The sequence below is a fragment of the Botrytis deweyae genome, assembly GCF_014898535.1.
Source record: "Botrytis deweyae strain B1 chromosome Unknown BDEW_034, whole genome shotgun sequence".
NCBI classification, from domain to species: Eukaryota; Fungi; Ascomycota; class Leotiomycetes; order Helotiales; family Sclerotiniaceae; genus Botrytis; species Botrytis deweyae.
The window spans coordinates 179,015-201,118 of record NW_024066241.1 but is presented as its reverse complement, the minus strand read 5'-3'; the positions used below and the strand labels follow the sequence as shown (position 1 = coordinate 201,118).

The 22,104-nt window shown below is 43.0% G+C and overlaps 6 protein-coding genes across 6 annotated transcripts; 3 read left to right on the top strand and 3 right to left on the bottom strand.

Annotated features, from left to right (window-relative positions):
* Nucleotides 1–348: 348 nt before the first annotated feature.
* Nucleotides 349–1,060, top strand: EAE98_010192 (uncharacterized protein; the record flags this gene model as incomplete). Its single annotated transcript, XM_038957813.1, has 3 exons — nt 349–351; nt 535–670; nt 978–1,060. 3 exons carry the CDS (start codon nt 349–351, stop codon nt 1,058–1,060), a joined length of 222 nt encoding a protein of 73 aa, XP_038805825.1.
* A 771-nt stretch (nt 1,061–1,831) lies between these two features.
* On the bottom strand, nt 1,832–4,073 carry EAE98_010191 (uncharacterized protein; the record flags this gene model as incomplete). Its single annotated transcript, XM_038957812.1, has 3 exons — nt 1,832–3,637; nt 3,704–3,819; nt 3,932–4,073. 3 exons carry the CDS (start codon nt 4,071–4,073, stop codon nt 1,832–1,834), a joined length of 2,064 nt encoding a protein of 687 aa, XP_038805824.1.
* A 231-nt stretch (nt 4,074–4,304) lies between these two features.
* Nucleotides 4,305–7,939, bottom strand: EAE98_010190 (uncharacterized protein). Its single transcript, XM_038957811.1, has 6 exons — nt 7,792–7,939; nt 7,612–7,730; nt 7,360–7,556; nt 6,928–7,311; nt 6,651–6,879; nt 4,305–6,603 (listed from the first exon to the last, which is right to left on the bottom strand). Coding segments are annotated over exons 1-6 (3,045 nt in total). The 5' UTR covers nt 7,794–7,939; the 3' UTR covers nt 4,305–4,489.
* A 289-nt stretch (nt 7,940–8,228) lies between these two features.
* Nucleotides 8,229–9,352, top strand: EAE98_010189 (uncharacterized protein; the record flags this gene model as incomplete). Its single annotated transcript, XM_038957810.1, has 4 exons — nt 8,229–8,606; nt 8,657–8,863; nt 8,920–9,069; nt 9,116–9,352. 4 exons carry the CDS (start codon nt 8,229–8,231, stop codon nt 9,350–9,352), a joined length of 972 nt encoding a protein of 323 aa, XP_038805822.1.
* Nucleotides 9,353–12,444: 3,092 nt separating this feature from the next.
* On the top strand, nt 12,445–15,408 carry EAE98_010188 (uncharacterized protein; the record flags this gene model as incomplete). Its single annotated transcript, XM_038957809.1, has 5 exons — nt 12,445–12,449; nt 12,546–14,730; nt 14,801–15,035; nt 15,096–15,338; nt 15,392–15,408. The coding sequence occupies 5 exons, from the start codon at nt 12,445–12,447 to the stop codon at nt 15,406–15,408; spliced, it is 2,685 nt and encodes an 894-aa protein (XP_038805821.1).
* A 5,940-nt stretch (nt 15,409–21,348) lies between these two features.
* Nucleotides 21,349–22,024, bottom strand: EAE98_010187 (uncharacterized protein; the record flags this gene model as incomplete). The annotated part of the gene is made up of 4 exons (XM_038957808.1): nt 21,349–21,356; nt 21,418–21,754; nt 21,902–21,957; nt 22,018–22,024. The coding sequence occupies 4 exons, from the start codon at nt 22,022–22,024 to the stop codon at nt 21,349–21,351; spliced, it is 408 nt and encodes a 135-aa protein (XP_038805820.1).
* Between the last annotated feature and the right edge of the window lie 80 nt (nt 22,025–22,104).

Genomic DNA, 22,104 nt, shown 5'->3' with positions numbered 1-22,104 from the left:
CCGCTTCCATTTTAGCATTAGCGAAATTCTGCCCATCAATCTGCGAACAGGCTTCCCCACAAATAATCGGCCGCATCTCCAAGTCCAAAGAGCCGATCGGGACACATTTACGAAGCTCTCAGCCCAAGCTTTCTTCTCCCCAAAGTAATTTTATATTGAATAAGATTGATATATCACCCTTTATTATAAATCCTACCGAAACACTTGTTGACAGATAATTTACATTTTAGATCTTTTACCATTTTCAACCTTCACAATTCAAAAACATATTAAACAAAACTCGAGTCCACTTCAATACATCAGTTGCGAGACAGACATATTTCATATTTCGCAATCGCAAACGTCAAAATGGTATGTACTTTTACTTTTCCCCTCGTATTAAACTTCGGGGGCACTGTGTTTTCCAGAATCGTTTGGCTTTTGATTCTTCTCTACCTCTTCTTCTAATTCGCATTGAACATCTCCCTTTAAAAACTCCGATCGCTATTCTAGCTTCTTAAATCCAAAAACCCTCAAACTAACCCTCTTCCCTAGGTTCAAACACCCGCCCAACGCAAAGCAAACCTCAAGTTCGCTGCCGTCAATGAGAACAAACAAGGAAAATCAGAAGCTCAATTGCACAAGAAGGAGTTGAAGAAACAGAAGAGCCCTATTAGTAAGGGTTGGTTATGTAGGTTTTGACTTCTCCTTGTGTCTTTACTTCATAGAAGGGAAGATGGAAAAGAAATTGAGGGCTGCGGAGGAAAGGCAGGCCGGTCAGAGGACTGAGAAGAGGGGCAATTCAAGCAGAAGTTTAATTGGTGTGGGAAATGGGCGTTTCTCAATCGCTCATCGAATGTCTGTCAAAGAATCTTGGGCGGAAGCAGAAGTCCAATGGACAGACAGGAAGAAGTCACAGCCCAGCGAAATGTGCATCATGGAGGAATTTTGAGAGATATCACTATGCGCAAGACTCAAGCTAACAACTCAATCAATAGACCTATTCGCATTTATCCTTATTGGCGGATTATTTGTCGACCTCCTTTTCCGCGTAGTTTCCTATTTCAGCGGCGGTAAATAAGCGCATCGCATTCTATCTTATTCAATTCATTCATTCGATTCTCGCGATCATATATGCCAACTAAAAACGGAGGAACTGGGGATTTGCATTGTATGCAACCCAAATCATGTCGCAGTAGACGGAGGCTTACGAGCTATCGATATTCTAGGGGTTGGACTTAGTCTGCAATTGAGAAAAGCAATTGCGAAATTTGTGGATGGGAGTTTTATTTGGGTCTCGTTTTCTTATTCCATTTTTTGTATCCGTCAAAAGTAACCGGATTTCGATGGTCAAGGGGGGTTTTCATATGGGATCAATATCAATGAATGATTGATTTAGCGCTCCATATACATGTCAATTGAACATATTTCAAGTTCGAAAAGATATCTGGAACGAAATTGCGATATGCCTTAAATATCTTGATGTCTTCCATTTCCGTGCACATCTTCACTGGCGGATCGAAAGTCAATAATTCCGGCACAGCTACGAATATGTATACCTACCTGCTTGATTTCATGAACGGATGTTGCTTTACAAAATCTAGCTATATCCTGCATTAAAATATATTTATCTTTCATTTGGTTCTATCTATCTACTCATCAACTCGCTCAATCTAGAAGTCGAGGAGATACAAGATGGTGAGAGATGAAGGCAACTTTTAGGACTCCCATAACCCTGAAATGATAGGTAACATAAACAGTTAATCCAATGGATATCAAGATTCTACTTCATCAGCCCAGCGAAACAGATTACCCGCTCCTATCTCATTCAATTACCCGCTTGAATGTAGCCCTATGCGCCCAAACCTCTCCTCTTCCCACCTCCATCATGTTTCATCTTCATCCCATAATCATACTGTCTCTCCAACTCACTCTGCACTTTCTGAATATCTCCCTTGCCCTTAGCTTCCACCCCCTTTCCACTGACAGCGCCGCCCTTTCCAGCCCCAAGCAATCTCAAAAACTTGCTTTTCCTTTGCGCATCCCCATCTAGCGCATCTGCATTCCACTGAGCCGCTACTTCTTTCTCAACTTTTGGTTCCTCAGGCTCTTCAGTGGGTTTGGACTTCTTCTTCTTCGAAGATTCCTTTTCCTCCTTGGAGCGCTTGCGTTTTTTGCTTTCCTCTGCTACTGGTTCTGGTTGAGGAGTTTCCTCTTTGACAACGACAGGGGTGGATTTAGCCGCCTTTTCAGCCTTCTTGCGGGCTTTCTTCTCTTCTTTAGTTTCCTCTATTGGTTCTGTGACCGCGGCCGGTGTTGGTTCGTCGGCGACCACTTTTGCGGCCTTTTCGGCCTTCTTGCGAGCTTTCCTCTCTTCTTTACTTTCCTCCACTGCTTCGGATGTTTCCTTTTCGGCCTTTTCAGCCTTCTTACGGGCCTTCTTCTGTTCCTTCGTTTCCTCAGGTTGATTTAGTGCCATCTCCAGACTACCCAATAAATCGACACCTCCTTCATCCTCGTCCTCCTTGACGTTCTCTGTCGCAGGCGCATCTCCATTCTCTTCAGCTTTCTTGGCCCTCTCAGCCCTCCTTAATTCCTTCCTTGCTTTTCTATTTTGCTTTCCCTTCAAACTTACTACTCCCAGCTTCGCCTCTTCCTCTTTCTTTGCCCTTTTTTCGGCTTTCTTTTCGGCTTTGCGCTTTATACGGGCTTCTTTCAATGCGGCCTTTTGTTCTTCGGTCATTACTTTTGGCTCTTTCTCATATACACCCATTATTTTCTCTTGTTTTCGTGTATCCTTCCTGACACGCTGTATTTCTTTTTTGACGATTGCGTTTAATTGGCTCTCGTCTAGGTTAAATCTGGGTTTCTGTTTCTTCTCTTCTCGTTTCTTGGCCTTGGTCTCCTCGGAATCTTCTTCGTTATCGCTCTCGGAGTCAGAATCGGAATCGGAATCGGAGTCAGAATCACTATTCGATTCATTTTCAGAATCAGAAGCTTCTTCATCATCCTTGTCATCATCGTTGTCGCCCAAAATCTCGTTCTTTGCTGCAATGGGATCGAAAACAACACCCATTTTCTGTGCGTTTCTTCTCTTCGCCTTCATTAACCTCCTGAATTTAGCTTCTTCCCTTTGCCTTCTTCTAAGATCCCTCTTTGCATTTCCAGCTTCTCTCTTAGCCATCGCGATCCTCTGCTCGATTTGTCCATCCGAAATATCCCATAATGCTAACCAATTCAGCTCTCCTTCCGGTAGAGCGACTCCCTCTGGAATAATCGGTTTAGGTGGAACAGGTTTTGGTTCGTACATTTTCTTCTTCTTGAGTGCCGTCTTCGAAATATGTGATTTCTTCTCTCCATCAAGAAGATGAAGTCGTTCCGGATTGATACCTTCTGGCACAGCAGTATCTTCATTTTGGACCGACTGCTTCCCTTCGGCAAGTTCTTGTTTCCTCTCCAAGCTCTTCTTACTCTTCACGGTTCCATCTTCCAATGTAACTACCTCTCCCACATTAAAGGAAACTCCACTAGGATCATGGACCGCGGCCAATTTCTGGGCTTGGTTGACGGCGTTCAAGCGAATCTTGTAACGTTCGACGTCGATTGCGTGAAGACGATTTCTCTCCTTGTTCTTGTTGTATTTTTCTGGGTTACGAGTCTAGAAGCCCAAATTGAATCAGTTTCTTCCGCCCTACCAGCCAAAATTAGAAATTCGAAGACTTACAGCTCGTCTAGTCATGATACCATTCAATTTTCTAGCCTTCTTTGCATCGGACTTGGCCTTCTTCTTCTCTTTCTTCGCCGCATTTCGTACTTCGCGCGCAATTCGCGATCGCTCCTCTGTATTCCCAGTTCATTAGAATTTTCTATCCCACTTCAAACGAGGCAAAAGCATCTCAATTCTATGGCCGGGCCATATCCTAATGGATATGCAAAGAACAAATGAACCTACCTTTAGTAGCTCCAATAACCTTCGGCTTTCCAGCGGAAAGAGACTTAGCTCTATAACCCGCATCGCGCTTTTTCATAGGTTGATCGAACTCATGAGTCTTATCCACTCCCCCGAGAGGAATGAAGTTTGCTGAGGTTGCCATATTGTCTATGTGTAAAAGAATTACACTCGGAAAAAATCTGGCAGAACGAGAGTTTTGAATTTTGATATGCGATTGGGAATCTTTTTTTTGCTCGTTGTTGGTCCGAGCTCTAGGCTCCGATAAGGATAAGGATTGTGGTCACGTGTACTAGCCCCCCTTTCCTACAGATTGGATGCGCGAATCTGAATCAACGTAGGAATGTCAAGTACCAAGACTATAATCAAAGCAAGGAATTCTGCATACTTCAAAGTCAATTGAGAGAGAAAATATCGAATACTTTGTACAAATGCATTCACATGGATTACCTACAGAACTACATTGTGATCAAAACTCAAAAGTTTTTAGCCCATGACTACCTTTGTGGTATCTGTTGCAAGCTCCATACGCCATTGAATGCTTCCTAAACGCTATGCATATTACGCCTGTTCCACGACCCCTTCTTCTACCTTTGGCTTCTTCTTTTTCTTCTTCGGCTTTACGACATCTGTAGTCGTTGGAGCCATGGAAATTTCGCCTTCGCCTTCTCCTTCGTCAACTACAATTTTCTTGGCCTTTTTCTTTTTCTTAACCACTGTCGCTACTTCGCCTTCGACTGGTTTGGTCTTCTTCTTCGTCTTCTTCTTCACCACCGTTCCTTCTGGTGGAACATCTTGTGCAGCATGGATTCTCTCATTTGCTCGCTGCATCTCCAATCGAAGTCTTTCTACCTCTTTCATAGCCTTTACCATCTCAGCATCCTCTTTCTGCTGCCGCTCAAAGTCAATTCCGCTAGTATTGTCACCCTCAAGGGAAAATTGGCCAATATGACTCGAGTCTACTTGTAAAAGGGATTGTTTCCCTTTTGTCATTCGCGCCTTGATGGGTCCATCAGTACTGTTTTCGGAATCGTTTGCGGGCGTAGAAGTTCCACTCAGATTCAGAGTTTCATCGGCAGCCACTTGTATTCGTTGACGAGGCTTTTTCGAGGGCTTTTTAGTTTTTATTGTATTTAGACTTGTCTTGCCCAGGTCTAGCTGCATGATTGGTATGGCATCGATATCTAAATCTGGTCCATTGTTGGTTTGAATAATGTTATGAAGAGGCGTTGAAGTGCCAGAGATACTACCATCAGTCGGTGCAATGTAAAAAGGATCATCTCTATTTCTTTCAAGTCTTTCCGCTTTCCGTCGCGCAACGATATCTGGATCTAGGTATGACTCTTCGCTGCCTTGTTGATAAGACTGGGCAGGCTGGTCGGGACTTCCGCCAAGACGATTGATAGCAGGTTCATTTGATGAAATTGAAGTAGGCTCCGGTTTCTGATGATAATAGACTTCGAATTCGTCGTTTTCGGGCTCATCGAAGGATATCATGTCTACATTGCGCAGTAGGTTGTGCAAATTTGGATTGATTGGCTGATCAAGATCCAAATTAGATGGCAACGGAACATTTTTCTGCGCACTAGCTGCAACTGAGTTTAATTCCTGCCCCCTGAATAGAGAAGGGAGTGCTTGTGTAAGTAAAAGTGGTGCATCTTGCTGAACCGATTCCGAGGACGGCTCTTGACCATTTGTCGCTTCCGCTGCCAACTTTAACAGCTCTGAAAATTCAACTGCCCTCTCCTGGACCTCTAAATCGGGGTGCATTGCTAGGGGTTCAATGGCATTTATGATGCGTGCCATTAACAGTGACATCATTGTCTTCCGTTCAACCGTCCATAATGAATGCTCGTCATCGGCTATGATCGCAAAAACCTTTGGTAATGCTTGGAGGTACACAATGAGACTCTCAGCAGACGTTGACACCTTGGCAATATGCAGTAAGGCTGCCATTGTATTTTCTGGGGACTCCAAATAAGAAGCGTACTCCCCAATCATCCATGATATCGGACGAAGTGCTCCGTTTCCGGAGCTAACTTGACTCGACGTATCGTTAAAAGCTAGTATCAGTATTGAATCAGCAGCCCTGGCCGCTTGAGATCGAACTGCTTTTACCTTAACGGCAACATTTCGCAATTCATCTCCAATTCTTTCAGAAATATCGTCATCTGAGGATTCATCCATTTCTTGGTTTGAGGTCGCATTTGTGATCGGAGCATTCCTGACGAGTTGAATTAAAATATCGATATACCAGTCAAAATCGACGAGATTAGCATAATTATTTATCGAGCACATTTGGAGTATTCTGGTGATGACATCCACCTTATAGTCATCAGGCAATAACAAATCTTGTGATGCCCCCCTATCAGACCTGATGGCAACTTCCGGGGCCTCATCGTCTGAATCTGCTTCGGGTTCAATGTGACCAGCTGGTCGAGGATTTGAACTACTTGCAGGCATTGAGGGGGAACTTCGGAGTTGTCTCATCAACCTCCCAACAATCGACATCAAATTGTCGCTGCTGACCATGCCTACAACTAAGTCTAATGCGCGTAAGCGAATTGAGATATCAGGACTATCGATACAGTCCATTATTACATCTTCTTGTTGAGCGACAAGAAATGGGTGAGTAACAACAATCTTGTTGAAAGCGAGTAGAGCGACATATTTTACTGTAAATCTTTAGCATCAGTCATTTTCTGAGGAACTCAAGACTTACGATTAGGATCTCCCTCAACCATAATCATACCCCGCAACTTGCTCACACAAAGAGTGGCTATCTCTTCCCCGCCTGCCGATTCCTCACTGCTTCCTAGAATTCCGCCTAATATAATACCATTTATACATTCATATAGCAGTGACATTGCTGGAGTGGTTCGAATGATAGATGTCAGTGGTGGTAAAAGTTTTTTGACCAATCTTGGCTCAAGCGGAGTCAAGGTAGCGAACTAGACGTGTGTCAAAATATAGTTCCTAGTACAAGATTTGAAACTAACCAGTTTGATGAGTTTGATGGCCATCCAATTATTTCCACTATCAACAAGGAGCTCGAACAGCCTCGGGGCGAGTGGTAAGAAGTCTTGAGGTCTCCGCCATCCCAATTCACAAACCACATTGACAATTGCAGCTGTAACACTTGGATCTTCGCCTTCATCCATCAATCGCTCTTTGATTTTTGGCCATGCCGGACGTAATGTTTCTGGATAGACTAGAGCCAATCTATAAAGTGTGACAATAGTTTTCTTGCGAATTGTTGGATGGGAATGTGTCATTCGAGGTAACAAGTCTGAGAGAACCGATAGCGCAAGTGAAGGAGTAATGACATGCGGTAATGTTATGATTGGTAGAGACATTGTTGTCGGTGTCGCGGAACTCAAATCCTGTATATGCCTAAGTACAATACTTAAGAATCACTTAGAATATCGTACCTTCTTCAAGAGGTTTGTAGCCAACATCAGAACTTCAGTATCCGGTCGGAAACTCTGCACAGCGCCCAAATATCCGACTCGTTTCTGCAGGTATTTTGGCGAGGACATAACTTCGAGAACATGAAAGGAAGCCCATGACATATCATGTCCAAACATTTCCAGGTAAACCAGTTTCAGCAAGGCCGTAGCCTTGAGGTCTGCGTTTTATCCGTCAGTTAAAATGCACCCCCTTCTTCTGCCATAGATTCTAACCCATGTCGGATCCTTTGATTTCCGCACGACATTCTTTCAAACTATTTTGAATGTACTCCTTCTCGTTGCCTTTGTGGTTTCGCAGACCTCGAATGAGGTCATACAACGACTTTTCAAACCTGTTAAAGCTTTAGTACATTATCCTGAATGAAAGTATGGTTGTTCCGAGCAAGGGCGTACATCTTTGAGGGCTTATATTTGTATCGAGTGGTCCTCCATTAAGAAATTGGATTAACGGAGCGTTGAATGTTCAGCAGATACGACGCGCATGACTTGAGGCTTCCTGATATTTGGCGGAGATTAGAAACCAAATGTGATTGTTCCAATGCTGTAATGAGTTTCTTCTATGTTGACTGAAGATGCAAGTGTCCATCCGATACCCATCCCCCCACTAGCTTTACACCGCCCGCATCGATAAAGATATTAAGGCATTAACATCACAGATAAGGCATAAACTTTGAGAAACGTCAAAACAGCCGTGAGAGCTAAACTTTATGTGGAGAGCTTCACAATCACAAGCTGTCCCTACTTTAATCGATCTTACAACCCCAGATTTTCATACTGTACTCTTCTTCTTCCACAAAAGCCACATCTAGAACTTCCGAAATACTACAATCATGTCCTCTGCACTCTTACACCCACCTGCACATCTCCCGCCAGCACTGGCCTTACAAAACTCTCAGCAAGCTCCCTCTATATTGCGAAACACACCTTCATCGATATCATCATGGTCCTTAAGCTCGATTTGGACGGCTGCGGAATCACCAGAATTGTGGACTACTTACGAAAACCTATTAATGTCATGCTTGCGAACTGGTGATGAGAAATCTGCGCAGCTATGTATCAAGCGACTCCAGGAAAGGTTCGGGGTTGAAAACGAGCGGATTATGGCAATGAGAGGATTACTCTGTGAAGTCAACGCAGAAGACAATGCAGCATTACAAAAAGTACTGGACGGATACGAACAAAACTTGTCGGATAATCCAAATAACATGGTAAGCTTACTCGAACGTGTTTCCACAAAAACACTTACTGAGCTGTGTAGCCTATCTTGAAACGTCGTATTTCGGTTCTCAGGTCACTTGGAAAAACCTCAGAGGCAATTACCGCACTCAATGAGTTGTTGGACTTATCCCCCACGGATGCAGAATCCTGGGCAGAGTTGGCAGATCTTTATGTTTCGCAGGGCATGTATCCACAAGGAATTTTTGCATTGGAAGAGGTCCTGCTCATCACACCTAATGCATGGAATGTGGGCGGCCTAGTATCTTTCTTGGAAGCTGTAAATATGCTAACAACTAACCGCAGATGCACGCCCGACTCGGAGAGATTCTATACATTGCCGCAGGTGTGAATGATTCGAACTCGGACCGGTACCTTGCAGACTCTTTGCGAAGGTTTTGTAGAAGCATCGAATTATGTGATGACTATCTTCGTGGATACTATGGCTTGAAACTGGTTGGTCTAACCTCTATTTTGACAAATCACTTCTAACACACCATAGGCTAGTAGTCAACTTCTCCGCAAGCCCCCAACAAGTCGAAACAGCAAACCAGATAATAATCTGCCCTTCCCAGATACAAACACAATCGAGAAGCTGAATGAGACGGCTACATCTAAATTATCGGAAATCGTCCGACGAAGTGCTGCTAAAGAACCTGGCTGGGAGGGTTATGACGAAGCTTCCCTCATCGCCGCTCGTGAATTATTGAATAGAGATTCGGGTTCTATTACTCGTTGATATTCATAGAAATTGATCAGTTCTCAGAATGTGGAACATGCAAGGCACATCATCTTGATCCTGGAGACACAAGATCCACATTTTGGAACATGAATTCCCATCATTATTTTCAACGTCGGATGTATGCACTCGCACATTCAAAAGTGCAAGGTTCGATATGGTTTTTCAATTCGAAAATTTCTTCCATCTAAAAATTACGGTTACGACTTGCATGAGAATGTTACCGTTCAAATCCGTCATTTCAAATGTCATGGGCTAGAATTGGACAATCGAAAGGTAGGTTACAAGCCCCTCCCGAGGTCGTGGCACCAGTAGGAGCGCATTCATGGATTTCGGTGCCCAATCATTGAATTGGCGATTAGCTTTGCCACATTGGGCAAGAGGCTCGGAATTCTTGGGCATCTTTAGGCTGTTAAAAAAAGGCGGTGACGAGGTTTTTTTTAGGCGGCTCTGATTATCTGAACCTATCCGAACCTGAAAGAAACAATTCAGAGATGAGTCTTTTAGAATCGTGACAACGCACGGGTTTGGAAGGCCTGGTATATGTAGATAGAGTCAGCCTTGAGGGTGGTCGATTACAGCTGACACCGCAATAATTCCTTGATTTTTATCCCGAATACTACACAAGTTGTATCTATACATGAGAGTTTCCCATTGTCCAATCTGCTGTGCAACATCGTGGAGCCCTAGTTGTATATTTCAACATTCAAATATGCAGAAACATCATCAATCTAATCACAAGACCAACTACACCAAGAGGAAAGGCTGAAGGAACCAACCACACAAGCCCGAAGTTCCAGAATCAAAAAATCAAAAACCGCGAAGTGATACTTTTCCCTTTCGGTCCACAATTCACGCAGTTCTGCATGTTAAATTAATAAAAAAAAGCCAAACTCATGACTTTTCTGACACTTTTACTCTTCCCATAAGAGCCCAAGGGCTTTAAATTCGTACCCGGTTCGCAAGTCTTTTTACCCCTTCATCAGCAGACGAAGCGAATTTGTACCGGAATCTTCCATCTTTACCCCCCAAACTTGAATTCATCACCTCGTCCCCCCTAGCAACAGAGTACCATCCATCCAATATTTATTTGTCCTTCACATCATTCATCCTCTCGTTGAAACAAAGTCTTCTAACGGATTGAGAACAATTATTACATTAACAACCAATCCGTCTCCACTACGGAAGACTCTGAATAAGAAAGCAAAAATACACAAACTATCTCACAACATGAAGTCTACATAAACTACACAACATCATATCACACCGTCAATCTCTTTTTCCTCCTCTTTCATTTGATTTGAAATTCCCAGAAACCGAAAACCAAGTCAGTGGTACCGGAGTGATCATATCAACATACCACAGAGTACTCGAGTACTCACACATAAAATCAGTGTTTGATTATTACCATTGCCATACAGTTATTACCCCTCAGGACGACTAATTGGAAGACCCGTTCTTTTTTCTCCAGGTGTTCCATCTATTCTTTACTCCCCTCCATACACGGACCATTCATCATTTCCTCTCCGGCTTCCCCTCCCTTCTAGTATTCTTCTGGTTTCATAATCGTCTAGACTTCTAATATCGACTGCGGATAAAACCCCATTTGGAGATTCTTTTGGATCATTTTCTTCCTTGGAGTACCTAGGATCTCAATATCATACCTCGGATCATCTTACCTTTTGGACAACTTCACAAGGAAAGAAAGGTATGTTACAGTAGTTCGATCTTCACATAACTCAAGATATCAGATAGGCGATCAATCTTTTCTGTTACTTGAGAACTTCTATCGTTTCTTCCAGATCAACATCTTCTCCATGAACTGATCCCTTGATCCTTGTACTACAGTGTATGTGCAATGGCTCTTCAACCTTGTATACCGATAATGCTCGCTCTTTTCTCCATTTGCCGCGAGTGTGTGCCAATTTTGAAATGTCGCTAGGTACGAGGGTACTAGGTATATGAGACGTAAGAGTACCCAAAAGGATGCATATGGACTTCATTGATGAGAAAGAGAAAATCGAAATAGGAAGAACCTGGCAGCCTAGGAAACAATCGAAGGAATTAGAAAATACTACCTTACCTACTCGAACTAGCAGACGAATAACCGTCCAGCTCAGTTTGGATTGGTTGACAACGAATAATAAGAAATATACGCTAAAATATTCGACCCCTCGCAGCAGAAAAGGATCCGGGAAAGCTACTCGTGGCTACGTACAGACAGTACTTCTAGCCACTGCTGCCCACAGACCAAACCCAAAAAATTATAATCCACCACACCACAACTACTCCGTACACACACACACCTACCATCATCCATCATCCATCATTCATCATCCACCCATCCACCCATCCACCCATCAACTCATCCACTCATCCACTCATCCACTCTCTCACCCACCCACTTATTACATCCATTCAAGATCCACACACCACATTTTTATTTCTTGATTTCCCTTTCCCCTCCAAACCCTCTCTCGAAGACTCAATCCTCACTTATCGATAAAAATCTCTCCGCCACATTCTTCGAACATAAACCATCTCGTTCGAATAACAACACCGACAGTCGACAGTCGACAGTCGACGATTTCATCAGCGGTGTTACTTATCATATTAATATTTCAAAGTATCACTAAACATCGCCGCTTACATCTCCGATCAACACAACCTTGGATTGTCATAAACTATCTTAGCATACCCGTCGATTGATCAATACCGAACCACTTAACTAGTTAAGTTCGCGACGGCCCGCACAACCACTACAATTTATTATTACCTCTTCACTCAAACTACCAAAAGTTTGACACGACGCCGTCCAACCTTAAAAATCAATTGATTTTAGTGCTTTGACGTTGAGTCGCTTCTTCGTCTGCATCTTCTGCATACAATTCGTATAAACTTCACAGATTTTTCTGCAATACATTATCGGCAGTCCAATCCAGAACATTCTTCAAGAAGTTGTGAGGTGGGACATAGCTTGGGCGAAGACTCCCCCCCCCCCTTCAACAACCCATTTTCAAGGATATCTTCACTCCGACATTCTCGAATCGAGAGTCGTGGGTGGGAGATAATTCCTTGAAAGAGACATCCCGATGCCGTAAGTACCTAAATTCACAACATAACTGTTACACTGATAGTTGCGACATGGTTAGCGGTCTAGCTTCACCTATGCTGACTCTTTTATTCCCCATAGTCTTCGTACAAGGGGTCCAACAACTCGAATCACAATCGATACTCCTAATACCCAAAGTCCATATACTACCCCATCACACTCTACTTCAAATTCTAGATCCAATTCATTCTCCGAAGGATCGTCGGGTCACATTCGCTCAGACGATAGTCACGACTTTTCAGACAATTCCCAAGACTCTTGGAACGGACTAGATTATTCAGACGATATCGAACCCTCTGAATCTGCTTCACGGCCACGCGCACAGGCAAGATACATAGACAGAGGACAAATTAGTTCCCGAGAACATAGTACAGGTCGTCCAGCTCCCAGTGAACGTGCACACTCAAATTACGATCGCCCCGCACGCCGTCATACTCCGGCCGCTGAACGAAATCACCGCCCGTCTGCTTCTAGAGTGCACCGGCACACAGCACCGGGACCAGTAACAACCGTGGATCAACTAGATGACTATCCAGGCTATGGCCGAGGCTATCCTGCTCAGCAAACCGCTCCGTATGGTGGTAGAGTAGCGCCTCCGCCTGGATATGCCCCAAATGGATACCCCGCTAGTGCAAGTACCCAATATGCACCACCTTTTGGCAATCCCGCTGTTGCTCCTCCACCAGGGCCTGGTCCAGGAGCTTTAACACATTATGGTGGCGGATATCCTCAACAACAATACAACCAAAGTTCAAATCCATTTGCACCACAAAACCAGACTTCATTTGCACCGCAACCTTCCCCAAGTCCAGGCGGAGCCAGCTATTTCAACAGCCATAGCAGACACGATCCAATGGCGTCTAGGCACGACCCAATGGCATCTAGACATGATCCAATGGCATCTAGACATGATCCTATGGCATCCAGGCATGATCCAATGGCTGGACACAGTGGGCACAACACTCCTGCTGGATATCCTGGCCATCCTAATCAAGAGCTTATGCATTATGCACCCCAGCAAGGCTACCCCGGTAATCAGCCTTATGGTGGAGGTCAAGGCTATCCAGGGTACCCAGGATACATGCCTCCTGCTATGTCTCCGGGAATGTCTCCAGGAATGTCTCCAGGTATGCAGGCATTGCAACATGGACATCACGGACAACAACATGGACAGCATGGACAGCAAAATATGGCAATGGCTCCAGCAGGGATGCAATACTTCCCTCCTCAGTTTTCCCCGCCAGCTCCTGAGCCAGCACCAGCTGCCTCGCCAGTACCAGTGATTGATATTGAGTTGGAGAAGAAAATGGTTTTGATGGAGGAACAAATGAAAAATGCTAAGATAGAGTCTGATAGGGCTAAAGAGCAAGCAGAGGCCGCCCAAAAAGCATCTGAAGCTGCACAGAAGGCCTTGGCCGACAAGGAGGCACGAGAACTCAAAGAGAAATTGGATGCCGAAGAAGCTGCTGCAGCTGCACAAAAGCTAGCAGACGAGAGGGCTGAATGGGCAAGGAAAGCTAATGAAGCCCAAGCCGCCATTGAGAAGAGGGCCGCCGAGAAACAAGCCGAGTTAGAAAAGAGGGCTGCGGATATGGAGGCTGATTTAAAAAAGAAGGCCGCTGAAGCTGAAGCTGATTTGAAGAAGCGAATGGAAGAAGCTCAAACCTTACTAGCGGCTAAACTCGCACAGGAAGCAAAAGCGGAAAAAGAGGCCGCTGATGCCGCTGCTCAAGCTGCCTTGAAGGCCGAATGGGAGAAGAAGGCATCTGAAGCACAAGCGGATCTAATGAAGAAAGCCGCGACAATGGAAGCAGATCTCAAAAAGATGGCTGCCGATAATGAAGCTGATTTGAAGAAGAAAATGGAAGAGGCACAATCAGCTTTGGCCGCCAAATTAGCGAAAGAAGCTAAGGATGCTGCAGACGCTGCAGAGGCCGCACAAGCCGCGGCTATCAAAGCTGAATGGGAAGCTAAAATCGAGGCTGAGAAACAATTGGCATTGGCAAAGGGCGCCGCAGATGCATTGAAAGCTAAGGAAGATGAAGCAAAAGCTAGAGCAGCCGAAGAGGAAGAAGCAAAGAAGAAAGCAGATGAGTTAGCCGCTGCTATCGCCGCCGCGACCGCGGCTGCCACTGCGGCTGCAAATGCTGCTAATCCACCACCACCGCCTGCTCCACCAGCGGATGAGAAAAAGAAACCTATCAAATTCAAGGATGCCGTAGGCAGAAAATTCAGCTTCCCATTCCAGTTGTGTGCAACATGGGCTGTAAGTTATTCTTTCATTGTTCTTTCCCTTTAAAAATACAATGCAATAAGTTGTTAACAATTTTGTACAGGGCATGGAAGAATTGATCAAACAAGCTTTCCTTCACGTCGATATTATTGGTCCCCACGTTCAAGAAGGTCACTATGATTTGATCGGACCCAATGGTGAGATTATTCTACCACAAATATGGGAAACAGTGATCGAACCCGATTGGGCGATCACTATGCATATGTGGCCAATCCCAGAACCGCCAAGGCCAGCACCTCCACCTGGACCTCCTGGACCACCCCCAATGAATCCAAATGGTAGGCCCCGAAGTTCCCATGGATATTCTCATCATCATTTTCCTAACCGTCCTCCAACAGCACCCCCCAATGGCGTCCGACCTCCTGGGCCTCCCCCTGGTGTAGCTATGCCACCTGGAGCTGGACCTAGACCACCACCGCCGCCGCCAGGACTTGGAGGTCCTCCTCCTCCTCCTCTTCCTCCCTTTATGTCTCACCCAAGCGGCCCACCCGGGCCAAGAATCGTAACGGTCAAACCAAAAAAGAAGGAGTCCGGAATGTTGGAATGGATGGCAGGCAGGAAGCCTACACCTTCATCTAAAAGTATATAATCTACCTTACATATCTTTGGACCACATTACTTACTGAACAAATAGGTCGATCCAAAAAATAAATATTACGAAAATTGGTGTCACGTGAACCACTCACTTAAATCCTCATTGCCCCTTTGAACGCTAGGAGTGCCATAATAATAGCGACGATTTCGTAATCGAAAACTTTCTGACCTCAAGATTCTTTACCTGGAACTGGATCCAGGTCATGTAGATTCCATATGTCAATTCTGGCTGGGAGGCAGTATCTCAAAAGCTAGAGCTATTTCCTTTTGTGAGTTTTTGTGTGGGCGACGGGTTGCGTTTTGTCGAATTCTTAATTTTTGTTCAAAGGCATAGATCTTTCTACCTCAAAAAGGCGGATCGTTTCCTCTACACCAAAGATGAAGCTAATGTGTTTACATTCTTCGATATTTTCAATGTTTTTTTTTTTCATCTAGCTAATGTCTTTCAGCGTGCTTTTGTTTTTTAATTTTCTTAATATTTCGGGGGTTTCTCATTTGATACCATCTTGGGATATACAAATTTTCTATTGCGTTTTGAACTTCTATTTTGCTTTTAACGAAGGACAAGTTTTGGATGGGGAAAGGAGATATGACACCAAATGATTACGAACAGATGAGATAAGAACATGAACGAGAGATGAAAGGGTTGGATGGTGTTGGATAGGTAGGGAAATGGATGGCGCATCATTTCTTGTTTTATATCTTTACGGCATGAAATGGTGTTGAGTTTTTTTTACAATGAGGCATTACTTCATCCTTTTATTTTTAGCTGTAGTTCTTTTTTTGTCCGTCAATGTTATAGAATGTTTATAGGACTATGACTATTCTGTATTTGTTTCTAGCTCGTTTCTTTTCTTACAGATGAGATGCGGAGTATAGCAATACACGGGGAAGAAGTTTGAGGGATCAGGTTGAGTGGAAGATTGAATAGGGAGGAGATGAGAGGAAAGCAAGCAATTTGAATGGAAGAGATTTGTATTCTTTTTGGAGGAGGATGAGGGGCAAATATCATTAGGTATCTGGCAGTACTGTAAGAGAGGGGGGAGATCAAGATGCGGGGAGTGAAGTGCAGCGAGTCGGAGTACAGTAGTAGCTTTTACACAAACAAATATATTTACATCTTAAGAAAATACGTTATTGTCCAACCTCTCCAAGGTATTTTCTAAAGCTGTCTCACTGTGTATTACATGCACACACCACGCGAAGTGGTACGCGCTCCATGCAATTAAAATCCAGTCTCGATCTTCATGCCAAGTGAAAACGGATATACATATACATACGCATGACTCGGTCACTTTCGGAATATGTCGATGTGTTCTCGGCTCGCTCTAAAAACGTGAATACCCGCTATAGCGCAGTAGTACAGAGTTTTTACAAACGTGTAGATCATGTATGTATGTATGTATGCATGTATGTATGTATATGTGCATGGGTGAAGGCACTGGAGGGGAAAGGGGGGGGGGGGGAAGAAGAAAAATGTGGATTTGTATGGATGGATGGGTGAGTTGTGTTGTGTTGTGAATGTCCTTTTTTTTTCTTTGTACTCGGTGAGGTGGGTGGGCTAGGTGCCTACTGGGTGCGGGTGAGGGTTGCTGGGCCGGGTGTGTAATGTGGATGGTCATGTGGGTGGTCATGTGGGTGGTCATGTGAGGGGTGAGTGGTTTTGAAGTTGCTGGTTAGTGGTGAATGAGTGGATTGGTGCGCTGGAATAAGTTTCTGTATGGATTTTACGTATGGTTCAACCGATTGGGTTGGGTTGAGAGTGGTGATCTTTTAGATTTGGGCTTAGGCTTAGGTTTATTTTTGGGGGCTGGGTAGCGGGACGGGGGAGAGGGATAGGTAGGCTCGGTAGGTAGGGGAGGTTGATTCTGCGATTTTAGGACGGGAGCAGAAATGGAAGTCGTTTGAGTGTAGTGAATTAGATAGCTTCTGCTTCGGTACCTGAATCGCTGAATGAGATTGTGTGATTTTCATGTTGAGTGCTTGAAGGAGTGAGAAATTCGATGGAGTACATACTTGATATTAAAATGTGGTAGCGAGATAGGCTCACCGGGAAATTGAAATGTAGAATAGGCAGAAGGGAGGGATTGTGTACTATTTCGACTAGTAAATCAATGGATTTGTAGGTGTATACTTACTCATTGGAGCTTAATCAAACATGTGTTTTGATAGTAATATATGTATTGTATACTGTTGGGATAGGGATCATGTGACTGACCGCGCTAGCGCATGCGCTAGCGCCCCCGCACTATAGCATATACGTTCGTAGCCTTTAGCTTTTAGAACCTTAAGCAATATTATAACAGTGTGAATCATTAGTACTATATTACTTCACCATCCCCATGGTGATACCAACATATACGAAATTTGCTCACTCGCAAACTTTTACACGGTTGAGAGTATATTTACTTTTCTTGTAGTGTCTCAATATGGATTTAAATATCTATTTATGGGTTTAGAGATGGAGAAAAATATAAATTGAATAAACTTTTTTTTTTCATTATGAATCTGATTCTTAAAAATATAATATATCTTTGATGGAAATGGAAACTTGAGCAGATGCTAAGGAAATACTTCACAATCCAGAATATTGTTTTTAGGAATCTGTTCTGGAAATGTGAGGATTGGGTGCTCACCGGGAGCTCTCGGGCTGATTTGACGAGGTCATTCGTTTAAGTTTTCTATAGAAGACTGTATGAGTGCTGATGTGGTGAGTATATGGATTCTTCACGTTCATATGAGTATAATGGATATTTTTAAAGCTTTGAGGGGGCCAACAAATGACCATCATATTAGTTCGAATGATAGTGGTGTAAGTATTAAAGTATTTCAGAGGTAGAGTTGATCTCCTCGCTTTTGTATACATACCTCTATTCTAGAAGGCTACAACAATATCTAATTGCGAAACGCAACTTCTTACATATGATGGTGTATATCAGACTTCATGTATTATGTCTTAAAGTCTCAATTCATCTAGGGCTAGAAGTCTCAACATCAGTTCGCATGTACTATTATACTGAATGCGATGACGAGCAGCATGTAAAGTCTTGATTCACTCATATGCCAGACGATAAGAGGCTGGTGACAGTATTTCAAATTCATAATCAAATATATACCTATGAGGAATTATGTAGTATATTTATCTATTCTACGGAAAAAGGTAGTACTCAACCCAAAAACCCCTTGAAACTCCTGCGATATACTTATATTCCTGCACGCGCACATGAACCTACTCTGAGTATATTAATTAATTATCGGTCATAGGCGCGGCGGTCTCAGATCCCCTCGAAACATGCTGAAGTCAGTATAGACTCAATGCCAATCTCAAGGTAAGAGTTCTAGCCCCTGCTCACCACACATGTAACACTTTTCCAACTAAAATATAAGATTATTCACCTTTTCATATCCTAGTTTATTTACTATAATAAAAAAAAAAATTAAAAAAAAAATTCAAAAAGATTTAAAATTATTAAAATTACTCGAAAAAATATATCATTTATTTTTAAATATTTTTATAATAATGTTTTTAAAAGATTAAAATTGAAAATTCAAAAAAATTCGAAAAATTCGCTTATTTTGTATAGGAAAAACATTACAAATTAAAAATTCTGAACTTTTTTAATTAAAAGCTTATATAACTTTTCAACAAAAATGATTAAAAATAAATTAGAAATTTTTATATATAAAAAATAAGTTAGATTATCTATTAGCAATTTATTTTAATTTGATATCAAGAATTATATTAATTGTTTAATATTTTAATTTATATAACAAAATATGAATTTTGCAGGGATTATATCACAAAACATTACGGTGTGTGGTGAGTATGTTCGATAACTCTTATATATCGTAGAGGTAGGTAGGATCTGATCCAGACACATTACGCGAGCGGCGAAAGTAATTGGTAGAGCTCAAGAGGTTGGCCAGTATAGTAGACACTTAGTCTAACCTCTGACTAAGTGGTGTGTATACTATATACTGAGGGGTGCAGTAGATGTATTTAACTCACAAGTCAAGAATTGAAGCATATTTACCGGCGGCCTGGCGAGTACACACAGCTTCGAGTTTTGGGGTGGCATTTTAATTGCCGAAGACTTGAAGGATGAAGAATAGTGATATCCAGCACCTGGATGTAGAATTTAAAATCACGTGTTGGTTTAGAGATGGCATAGATTGGACATAGTAAAAATGCCAACCTTGGGGACAGCCGAGAACTTGTCTGGAGGCAACAACCGTAGAAATAAAAAATTGAGATGTGCAACAAAACTTTTTCGGCCTCGTCTTATTGACTGCAAGTCTTTCTGACACAGTATTTGCGCCGTATAATTCACAGCTTGTGAGGAGAAAATTATTATCCGAATATTCATTTGAGATACACAATCAAATTCCGGTAGAATATTATTTTTGAATATTTTCTTCCATGTCACTTATATGTAGGAGCCCAATAGTGGAGGAGTATCGCACAGCAGTATAGGGATGACGGGAAGTCTGTCAGAAGCAAGAGTATGTACAATTCCTACTAAGAATCACTATTATTGTAGTAGATGTAGGAGACGTCGATGCCGTATCTTGGGAAGATTGGGGATGCATGAAGCTCATAAAAAAACAGATGGCTTGCGTTTTAGATTTCCAGGAAGTTCAAGACTGATCAGGTGGGATCGATTCAATCATCAAACTTATTGACAATCTGTAATGATGGAGGAAATAGGATCGGCGATAAAATACTTGCGGTCGGGAATCAGATGTAATGTATAGTTATCCCGAACTATTCATCGTGAGAGACGAAGAGTAAGCCGTTTGCGCTTGATGAGTCTTCAAGATTTAACTTGCGAATTCAGAGAGCTGGAGACAAGAGCCGGAGTAGATGAATCGCTAAACCTGTTGACTCAACTTATTTTTTGTGGACGCTGTGTTCAGGCGCAGTTGGGTGATGAAGCGAGCGGGTAGTAAGGTAGCAAGGTACGAGAAGCAGCCAGAACGAGTAAAGAAGAAAATGGAAGGTAGTATCATTTCTGTGCTATATTTGGCCTGATGATCGGGGGGTGGGGTGAAGGCTAAGGCTGTTCGTGAAATTTATGCTGCACTGCAATATACTATCTTGATTGTGACTCCTTACCATACTGACTACCCATAATGTGAGTAGGTAGGTATGTATAGTTAGCTAGGGTATAGGTAACGTGAAGGTGCCAACAAGTAAATCGACATGGGGCAGTTAGACGATGTTCACTGGAAGATAATAGCAAGGGATCTGAGCCCCGGTCAAAACGATTCACTGACTGAGATTGGAGCAAAACATTCAACGAACTGTGTTAGAGACGGATGTCCAGAGATACGTTTCTCAATGCGTGGTTGCATTTGGTAATTGAAACTGTTTAGAGTAGATTGTGGGAAGATTCTGAGTCTTTGCGGGAAAATCTTTCAAATGAGTGTTGTGGGGTAGGAAACTAAGAGATACTAAAGAGGAAATTTTTGGTAATGCCTGGACGTCATGGGAACTGAATGCGTGGGGAAAAGATAGCACGATTAGTTGTAATTGCGCACTTGCAAATCAATGCTCAAGAAATATCTAGACTGGACTCTCGAGAAATGTGGATTGTGATTGAAAGATGCGGACTGCTGAAATCGAATTGTGAGATCCAAAAAAAGGCCATTGAAGCTTGTCAGGTTCTGGAATAGTGACGAAAGCAAAACTCCTCCACCCATGTCCATATCCACCATATCGAATGCCGGATATCGTATAATATCCTCGGTGTCGCTTGTATTAATTTGTCGGTATGAAGGCACCTCCAGATTCACATCACAATTGACCCAACATTCTCCAAGTATTCTCATGATCGGCAACTGAGATTTTGTCAAAATGTACATTTTATTCACGTTTGCAACGTGGAAAGCAAGCTTCATAAACATTTTTTAATGGAGATGCTGCATTCCTAGCTCATGATGCGACTAGACCATGTAAATAAACCCCATTCCGACCCGATGACGCTGAAGAATTGTTCAAAATCCTGTGATAAATGTTAGCTCGCCCAATTCTGCACACAAAACTCCCCCAAGAAAAAAACATACTGAGAGGAGTGAAGAACCATCTGTTCTTTCCTGATGTGTATCTCTCCTCCAAAGCCTTCTTGACGGTCTTCTTGGCCTCCTCACGTTGAGAAACCTCCTTGAAGGTATCTGCGGAAACGACACCCTTCAATCCCTCCAACTCAAGAGTGTAACGTGTTGGCATCAAGTGGTTGTAGTTGATGACCTTGATGAAAGGCTTGACCTTGCTGCGCTTGGTTTGCTTGGCCTTGGACATACGGCGGGTGATTTGCGATGGGTAACGCTCGATACCGGCGACCAATGCGTGAGGGTATGGGTGGGACTTGTTGCCGGCATCCTGGGGTTGGATGATCACGACCTGTAATTATTCCTCCATCAGCAAATATTCCTTACAACTCCAATTCGTGTAGTCCATTTGTCGTCGCTCTTTGGTTCATAAAATTGCTCGATTGAATTCGTAATTTCGTGGGAAATGGTAAATAAATGGTGAAGAGTGAAAATTTACCTTCTTTCCGGCATATCTGCCTCTGGTGATGATGGCAACACGGCCGGTCTTGAGGACTATAAGTTCAAATTAGAATCTTCGTAATCTCGCGATCTATCATTCCGGAGTAAACGTACACTTCATGGCGACTGTGGTTAGTTGTCGAAGGGTTTGTCGTAGTCGTAGTTAATTCGAGGTTATTCAGAATTCTTTTCCTAAAATCT